The sequence below is a fragment of the Heliconius melpomene genome, chromosome 15, assembly GCF_056956725.1.
Source record: "Heliconius melpomene rosina isolate 202511_hmr_F chromosome 15, ASM5695672v1, whole genome shotgun sequence".
In the NCBI taxonomy this organism is placed as follows: Eukaryota; Metazoa; Arthropoda; class Insecta; order Lepidoptera; family Nymphalidae; genus Heliconius; species Heliconius melpomene.
The window spans coordinates 298,733-308,162 of NC_140403.1; the positions used below are offsets into that span (position 1 = coordinate 298,733).

The 9,430-nt window shown below is 34.2% G+C and overlaps 1 protein-coding gene across 1 annotated transcript; it reads left to right on the plus strand.

Moving 5' to 3' along the window:
- Positions 1-5: 5 nt before the first annotated feature.
- Positions 6-9,368, plus strand: LOC146531157 (uncharacterized). Its single transcript, XM_085198653.1, has 14 exons — positions 6-579; positions 674-740; positions 1,224-2,291; positions 2,406-2,522; positions 2,847-2,970; positions 4,691-4,925; positions 5,294-5,535; positions 5,665-5,795; positions 6,980-7,086; positions 7,326-7,524; positions 7,648-7,802; positions 8,082-8,252; positions 8,577-8,726; positions 8,924-9,368. Exons 1-14 carry the CDS (start codon positions 468-470, stop codon positions 9,046-9,048), a joined length of 3,003 nt encoding a protein of 1,000 aa, XP_085054779.1. The 5' UTR covers positions 6-467; the 3' UTR covers positions 9,049-9,368.
- The last annotated feature ends 62 nt before the right edge of the window (positions 9,369-9,430 follow it).

Genomic DNA, 9,430 nt, shown 5'->3' on the forward strand with positions numbered 1-9,430 from the left:
AAGAATTAGGGTTGCCATTATAATCTTTTGTAAAGATGTCGAAATAAAAGATCGATGATTGTATATTTTAATAACTATCATATATCACAATATACTGATGTTAAGCATCTTTTGTTTGATTATTTTCTGGTAGATTATTTTTAAACATTAGAAGTGATATATAAAATATGATGTGTAAAAGAGATATAAAATATGATGTGTACTAAATTAAAAACACAAGTAATTTGATCAGACGTAATAAAATTTAATTCAAGCACTAACATTCATTGACCTGGATGATCGATGAACAATTTACTGTTTCAAAATGCTATAAAAAAACAAATCCTTTTCTTTCACTGGCTTTTCCTATCAACTTTTTAATCTATATTTTAAATGTCATAAACCTTTTATTATCACCATTTTTTAAACTAGTTTTTCCGCTAATTCGGATTTCTATTTTAGATTATTCAATTCATTAACAAACGAAAATGGACAAAAATATATATTTAAATCGTCATAAATTACTAATAAGCAAATATGAAAAACTGCTGTCCCCATTTGGACAAAAAGTTATGACTTCCTTGCTTAGCATAAAAATGGGTAACACTTTGTAAATGAGAATATCAATATGTATACTATTAAGTTTATTTCTCTGCATTTTAAAAACATTGATTATGACTGTTATTTTTTTTAGATAAAGAAATGAGAGCTAGTAAATATATTAATCAACCCGCCCGCAACAAAAACAAAAAAGTAATAATGTAAATATCTCAGCTTTTTTACTCACTAAATTTAATATTTTGTAGTGTTGTGTGATTGATGTAATCTTTTTAGTTTTTTTTTATATTGAATTTGATTGCGTTTGACCGCATCAAGTCTGGTGAGCGTTGATGCGATCTACGGTGATGCACGCTTGCCTAATAAATACCTATTGACTCTGTTTTTAGTAGATATATATTTAAGCGATATATAATGATTACATATAAGATCAATAACTTTTTAATAATCTTAATAACTTTGACCAGTCGTGGCACAAGAATGTGACTGTAAGTGTGCCATGTGTGACTCCGCAGGTTGTGGGTTGGAATCCCACTCGAGAAAATGATAGTTTCATTTTTTCGCTCTACGGTAAGTGGCGAGCGGAGTGTCCTAACTCTTAATACTATCCTCCTGCATACACTTCTACCTACATGGGAGATACATCGTGAAGCTGAATAAAATAATATAAATATAAAACATTTCAGATTTAATGATACCGATAATCATATAGATAATACGAATAATTTACCTGTAAGTGAAAATGTAATGGGCAGTCAAATAACAAATTCCGAAAATAAAAACAATGACCAACCGTCAATATCCACATCTGTAGATTTACTTAAGTCTTTGCCTAATATAAATTTAGATGATAATTTTAAAGACGTAGGTGTAATGATATCTAATGACAACTTGGAATGGTCTCCAGAATTAACATATAATATGTTAAGTAAAAAAATAACACTAAAAGATGTTACACAAGAACCAAAGAAGGTTCTATCCTGGAATGATTTTTTTGAAGCTGAAATATTTGAGGACGACGATGACTCTGAAGAAAGTATTGGTACTAAAAAAGAATTTGTACACGGTACAGGTACAAAAAATATTAATCAACAAATACCGATAGACGTTTTAAATATGGATGAAGATGTTCGAGAGGTTGTTGATAATTGTGATAAGAGCAAAGATGTTAATAGAAAACGGAAACCATCTTTAAAGAGTAGAGTTTCGAAGAAACTAAAAATATTTGAACCAAATAAACAATCATTTCGAAAAGAAAGATATACAAAGACAGTTAAAAATTGGCTTGATAATATTGATCCTGCGAATATAGTGGCGGAAGATGTTCTAGAAGAACATCAAAGCGATACTGTACCAAATTTAAATTTTTACAATAGAACAAGAAATGAAAATACCGTCTCTAATAAGACTAAGAAACAAAAGCGTACAATTCAAGCACAGCTCGCTAACAAAGATGGCATCATGAAATTTTGTAAACCTAATACAGATCATAATAACATAACAACTGAAAGTGATTGTTTTGATAAAGAAAATAATAATTCTAAAGATAATAATATCAAAAATGTTGATAAGAAACCTTTGAATAAGCTGAGAGAGAAGAAAAACTCAAAATTTGTGGCACCAGTAAAATCTCAAATACCAGTTAGAGATGTGACTTATGCTGTCAATATAGTAGATGATAATAATTTTGAATTAATTAAGCGTGATTTAGAAGGCATTGCAAATGGTGAAATTGTTGCAATTTTAGTTTATAGGTGAGGTATAATATATGTTGTTAGTTGAAATTTAGGTTTTAAACATTAATGACATTGTAAAAATATAAATATAATAAGAACTTTATGCCATCTTTTGATTTTTTTTTAACATAGCAATGGATTTTGCCAATTGAACAGTCAACATACTGACGATTCTTGTGTCCCTGAAGGAGTTATGATACAATTTAGTGACACATATTTTTATTTCAAGAAAAATATGAATTGTCTCAAGTAAGTTAAATTCTTCTCAGTCTCAGTCATATTGCTATAGTAGTTGGTGAAATAAGAAAATTCTGTGGATGTACTTTGCTCCACCACGTGTAGGAAATAAATATATGTATATGCACATAAATGAAATATCTATTTCTATTTTCTACACGTCTTCGATTAGAAATCGAACTCGCTATCGTTGCTTACAGAAACTTGTCAAACAAACCAAAGCATAAGTAAGCAGCAAAAGCTTAGATAACTATCATGGATTAAAACAACTTTACCAATATCTTTTCACTATTTAAGTTTATATATTTTAAAATAAATTAATTATATTTATTCCAGTGACTGTCTTAACTCTATTATGAAAACCAATTCATTAATAGGTTATGATGTTAAAGCGGCACTAATATTTCTTGTTCGCCATTTTGGAATAACTTTAAACAATTTCAATATTTTTGATATGAAGGTAAGCTAATTTTAGTTTATTTTTTAGCTTCATGTTGTATCCCCCACATAGCAGGGTAGGCAAAGGGGCCCTAATGAAAGATTCCGTTCCCATTAAGACACTTCCATTTCCCACTTTCCGCCGAATTCTAGAGGCATTTGGTGTTGAGTGGCGAAAATTAAAGCCGCCAATAGTAATATATAATCCGAAAACCAAACATTTTAGATATCTGCAGGCATTGCCACAGTAGTTCAGAAACAATACAGCATATAACCGGCGCTTGTAAGTCTATAGCCCAGAGCGACTATAAACACCGTCACGACCAAGTAGCGGCCATTATACATCAAAATCTAGCGTTACAATACAATTTCATAACTGAAAAAGTACCGTATTATAAATATCAACCACAACAAGTTTGAGAAAACGATAACTATAGAATATACTGGGATAGGACAATAGTAACCGATAAAACGATACATTATAACCGACCGTACATTACAATTTTTGACAAAACTCGTAATTCTGTTTATTTTATTGATATTTCTATTTGTAACACACACAATTTAGATTCAACATATACTGAGAAAATAACTAAGTATACAGATCTCGCTCAATAGCGAGTCAAGTCAAGACACAGTGGAAAGTTACCACAACAAAAACAATTCCTATAGTTCTGTCTACCACGGGCGTTATACCTTACGCTTTGCACCAAAGCCTTAATACACTTCAAATGTCACCTTTCACATACACTCTTTTACAGAAAGCAGTAATTTTAAACACTTGCCGAATAGTTCGTAAATTTTTGTCTCAAATTTGAACCCTGCCACCCCAAATTAGTAGTACATTAATAAATTAACACATATTTTCTTTATTCTAACTATGCACTTGGCCTAGGCCCGTGCTTAGTTTTTCATTACCTTCATCTTCGAAGAGATTTAAAAAAAATAAAAAATAATAATAAATAAAATAAATGAAAATATTAATGTATAATTAATATGAATAATTCATTCCCCCTAGTGGAAATTGTACCCACAAGTAACAGCCGTCAGTCACACGCTTGTGCCCCTGCGCCACGATGCCATATTTTTTAAACCTAAACCACTTTAAAGAGAACCTAGTGTCAAGACACTCTATACCATATCTCAAGTTCCGCAAAGTTTTAGGACCCATTTATAGTTCGGGCAAATATTTATTAAAAGATTCTTCAGGTTAATAATAAAAACAACCCTTCGGTTCCAACACTTTATTAATTTATACCACTGTGCCGTAAAGTAAGTGTATTCGTCGAGGCACAGGCAAGGAATGAATGCCGACTATTTTTTTTTTTCGGTTTTGAGGTTGATGCTGTTAGCCCTATTGGCCTTTACAGCGACACCGGGTGGGTAGGGAAGAGGGTACTCTGTCACTGTGTGGCTGCCTGTGAAAAGAAATTTGCCGACTACCAATTCCAAGCCTTTTATATTATTAGTCAAATCAGCAACTATGTTGACAAGTACAATTATAACAAAATTATGTAATTGACTTCACAATATTATTTAAATTTAAGACAACTAAAAATGAAATTAACAACTTTATTAGAATTATGCTACAATAATTCTAATAAAGTTTAACAATAAAATACTAATAAAAATAACTTTACATTATAATAAATTCACAACGCTAACCTTATAATCAGGAGAATCATCCCACTACGATGGATTCATATTTTTGGTACTTAATTAAAAACAAAAAATAATTCCAGATAGGCGCGAATTTATTAAATCCCGATAAAACACCAGGAAGCTTCACCGAATTACAAAAGTTTTTAAATTGCACTCCCTCTTACACGATAGCCACAAACTGCGGCTTGCAAAAGACTTGTTGGTACATGACAGCGTTGAGTGAATGTGGTGATAGGTTGAAAGCTGGCTTAAAGGAACATGGCCTGTGGAAGGTATTCAGTGATATTGAAATGCGAATTGTGCCGATAATATCAGGTAGGTATTTGATATGATTTGTTTTAGTTTCACACTGTATCCCGCGCATAGCAGAGTAGGTAGAAGGAGTCTAGACACTCAGTGTTAAGATATTTCGTTCCCATTAAGACACTCTTGTTTCTCACTTTCCACTGAATTTGGAAGGTATTGTGTTTTGATTGCCCCTGCGTCACGACTAGTCCCAATTGGTGGCTTGATGTGATTTTGTGTGTATCTTATTTTGTCACCCATTTCCTATGCATTGTAGAGAATTTATGTCGTATATATAGAAATTTAACACATGGCCTCATTAAACGGCCACCATTCTAAATCAGTTATTTTTTAAAAATTGTAAATGCATAATCAAAATATTACTACTACCATAACAGATATGGAACTCCTCGGTGTAAAAATCGACACAGACAAGCTAAAATCAATGGAATCCAAACTCTTGACCCGCATGAAGGAAGTCGAGGCTCAATGCCATGCGGCAGCAGGGAGACCGTTCCAAATACTCTCCACCTTACAAGTTAGATCTCTTTTGTATGAAGAACTACGGTTAGATGCGAAATGTAATGTTAAAATACGGGAAACTGTCACTACAGGTGCCAAATCCACGTGTGAGGCTATGGTGAGTTTTATACGATTAAGTACTGTTTTATATTTGTAGATAGGCATTTGTTGTTTTTGTGGGCAGATAAAAATAATGTACTAAGCTACCACTAGCAGGTAGAACTGTATACTGCACTCTGTATCGCAGCTCCGGTCTCTACAAGAAGTGCACCCGCTGCCGCGGCTGATCCTGCAGTACCGGCACCTGCACAAGGCGCACGCCACGTTCCTGAGCGGCATCGCGCACCACGTCAGAGACGGCGTCGTTTATCCCACTTGGTACTCCTATCTATACTAATATAATAAAGCGGAAGAGTTTGTTTGTTTGTTTGAACGCTAAGATCTCTGGATCTACTGGTCCAATTTACTATGTTTTTGTTTTGTATGAAAACTGCATTCTTCAGAAGTGCTATAGGCTATATAACATTACATAACACATATCCATACCTATATTATAAATTCGAAAGTAACTCTGTGCTCTTGCGGGTCTCGGGATGAACATAGGATACTTTTTTTTCTCATATTTGTAATATTTTCGATATATACCAATATTTTAATATACTTTTTAATTTGACATGCAATTTATTCCGCCATGTTAATAACAACCGTCGCGTCGCTAGGCAACCACGTCATTTTGATATTCATCCTTATGAAAATAAATATAATAGCATTTTATCTAGATTGAAATTATAGTTTACTGTATAACGTTCTAATAAATAATTAAGGAGATGTCACTGATTCGAAATGACCTACGAGTGGTATAGTATGACCGACGCGAACGGGCAGATGACGTTGACGGTTTTATAAATTTTCATACATTTTTATTTGTCGTTTATAACTAATTTAAAATACACTTTGGTTCTCTTCTTATTTTATTTGATATTGCTGGCCAAAATTATCCTTTTAGGTCGTTTTTAAGTACTTTTTCTAATATTAAGAATATCCTTTATTTACTTTTATTTCTTATGTTGGTTCATTTCAATTCTAAAATCAATCAAATCAAAACTTCAATTTAAAACTGAAAATAATATATTGAATCAATATTCTTATAGTTTAAGCAGGCGTAGCCGCGTCCGGGTCCACTAGTTTATTTATAATGCAGTATGTTTTGTATTTTGTGGAGTTGCCGATTTTCATGCGCAGTTTGTTTATTCGTAATGAATGGATAATTCTGAAACTATTTACTTATTGTAGAAAATTTATTTTTCAGTTTCACGCATTATTTTGCAAAAATAGTAGACAGGGGGAACCTAGTGTCAAGATATTTAGATCCCCACTTTCGCACTGCGCACTCAAAGTCACGCTTTGCCTTGTTATCAGAGTAAAAAATTTACACGATTTTAAATGATAATTTATTTTCTCGACTGGGAATCGAATCCACACTCGCCGCGTTTACAATCATACGCTTGTGTCAATGCGTACTACGGGGAACGAGTCTCGTAACATAATATAAATATATACAGGGAGCAAACAGCAGCGGCGACGGGGCGTATCGCGTGCAACAACCCAAACCTGCAGGCGATACCTAAAACACCCTTTACACTTACGCTCTTTCCTGATCATTGTGACGGTAGGTAATACTTATACTTAGTTCTTTTTTATTGTTTTGATAGCATAGCATTTTCATTTTTTAACCTTTAACTATTAAATTGAATGAAGATTTATTTATTTCGTATATTAATTATTTTTGTGTCAGAAGCCATCGTGTTACAGTGGGGTAGTAACTGATATACTGACTATTACCATAATGTTTGTCTTTTCGAAAATCAGTCGAGAAATGATATTTAAAATATTTTCATTCGTTCGCAGTTACTTCTGCAGAAAAACCAACACTAAACTTCCGTTCGATATACACGGCGCGCGAGGGCCGCTGCCTCCTAGCGGCCGACTTTCAGCATATGGAGTGCAGAGTGTTCGCACTCGCCGCCGCTGATGAGGGACTACTGTCCGCACTGTCCCAGACCTCTGGGACTGCACGCGATCTGTTTGTGGAACTAGCTGCTAATTGGTATGAGGATCATCTATGCTTATTCATTCTGATAAAAACAAAGCGCTGACTTACATATTTGGCTATGCTGAAAATGTGCAATGCTGATGAAAAAGAAAATTCTAGTTGTAATATTATCAACAGGTTAAAGAAACCAGAAAGTGAAGTGTCAAGTGAAGATCGTGATAAAACAAAACGTTTACTATACGCGAGTCTGTACGGCGCCGGCACCAGGAAGCTCATGGAGATACTCAACCTTGGCTACGACCAGGTGCTCTCCATTATGACGAGCTTTAACAGTAATGTATTATTTTTCTTTTCTTGTGATTATAATTTGTAACATACATTTTTTACAGCAATTGATATTACAATTTCAAATTCAGCAAAATTTATTGTTTGTTCTTTACTAGCATCCTTTTTATTATAAAATTAGGTATAGCATATCTATTTTTTTCTCAATTAAACACACTCTTCAGTTCAATGTCTACGATAACATAAGTAATTAATATTACAAATATTCTTTATTTCCAGTTGCAAATATTAAAAGTTATAAAAAAATATTATACTCTTTATCCCAGGAACATACCCCTGCCTCAGGACATTCACGCAGTCTGTGATAGAGAAGTGCACGCGCGCCGGCGGCCGCGTGGCGACTGGCAGCGGGCGCGCGCGCGTCCTACCCACCGCCAGCGAGTCCAGCGACGACAGTGCGCGCGCGCAGCGACAGGCCGTCAACTTCGTGATACAGGGTGAGTGGACACTTATTGTGTGTCATAAAAATATTTTAAAATAATACTTTTATTGCTCTACAGTCCTAGTCTCTACACTAATATTCTTTAGATGAACATTATTTAATCTTATAGAGACAACTCGGGTCCCGTCCCCTATCCCTACGCCCTTGATTAAGACTGTATAATAAAACAAAAGTAAACGTGACCGATGTAGACTCAATTCCTACTTCACGGAAGGAAATATTATGAATACTAAAAACTAAAATACAGTTATAGGTAATCATTTTCAAAAAAGGTTTAAACCACACATCTGTAGTAAGGGTAAGTAAAAATATCCCTCAGGTACAGCAGCAGATATATGCAAGACAGCAATGGCAATGTGCTGGGAACAGGTTCGAAATGCACATCCACCCATCAATTGCCGTCTGCTGTTGCAAATACATGATGAATTGTTATGGGAAGTGGCGGAAGAAGATCTGGATACAGCGGCTGGTAAGTATTTTTAGTTCGTGTATTTGAATCATTTACCTTTTCTAGACAATTTCATTGTCGATACAGATAGTTTTGGTCTGTGATAAGTGTTTTGTGAACATTACAACATAGTAGCAGGTAAATAATATTTATTTAAATAGTTGTCTTAGAGTTTGGTAATACAAATCTTAGTAAATTACAATATCATAATAATACAGGTATTATAAAAGAAGCCATGGAGAGCAGCGGCGCGGCGTGCGGCCTGCCGCGCTCTCTGCCGCTGCCTGTAGCGCTTTCGTACGGACACAGCTGGGGACAGCTAGAGTCCTACAATGTTGTATAGTGTGGGTTGGTGCAAGTCATAGGTAACAACATTATATATAAAAAACACGCTCATACACATGTCGTTTAGAAAAAATGCAAAATAAATGTTATTAAAATTTTACTTACACTTTATGTTATAGAGATATTGTTATATATGTTTCACCCATTCCACATTTATTGTCATTTGACCTTGGTTGACCTTGACCCTCTTCACCAACAAAGCAACAACACCCGCACACACACACACACACGTGTGCGCACATACAATAATGTATACATAATTGTATACACCAGAAAACAGATAGAATAAGACTTACGTGAGGTCGTCGTGGCGCAGGGGCACAAGGGTGACAAGGACTCGAGGAAGTGAAATATTAATTTAAGTATATATTTTCATTTCT

Bases quoted from the DNA above. Each gene is read 5' to 3' on its own strand.
- LOC146531157 (XM_085198653.1), top strand. From the start codon at position 468: ATGGACAAAAATATATATTTAAATCGTCATAAATTACTAATAAGCAAA. The intron at 580-673 runs GTAACACTTTGT...TATTTTTTTTAG, and splicing joins CTTGCTTAGCATAAAAATGG to ATAAAGAAATGAGAGCTAGT. The intron at 4,926-5,293 runs GTAGGTATTTGA...CTACCATAACAG, and splicing joins AATTGTGCCGATAATATCAG to ATATGGAACTCCTCGGTGTA.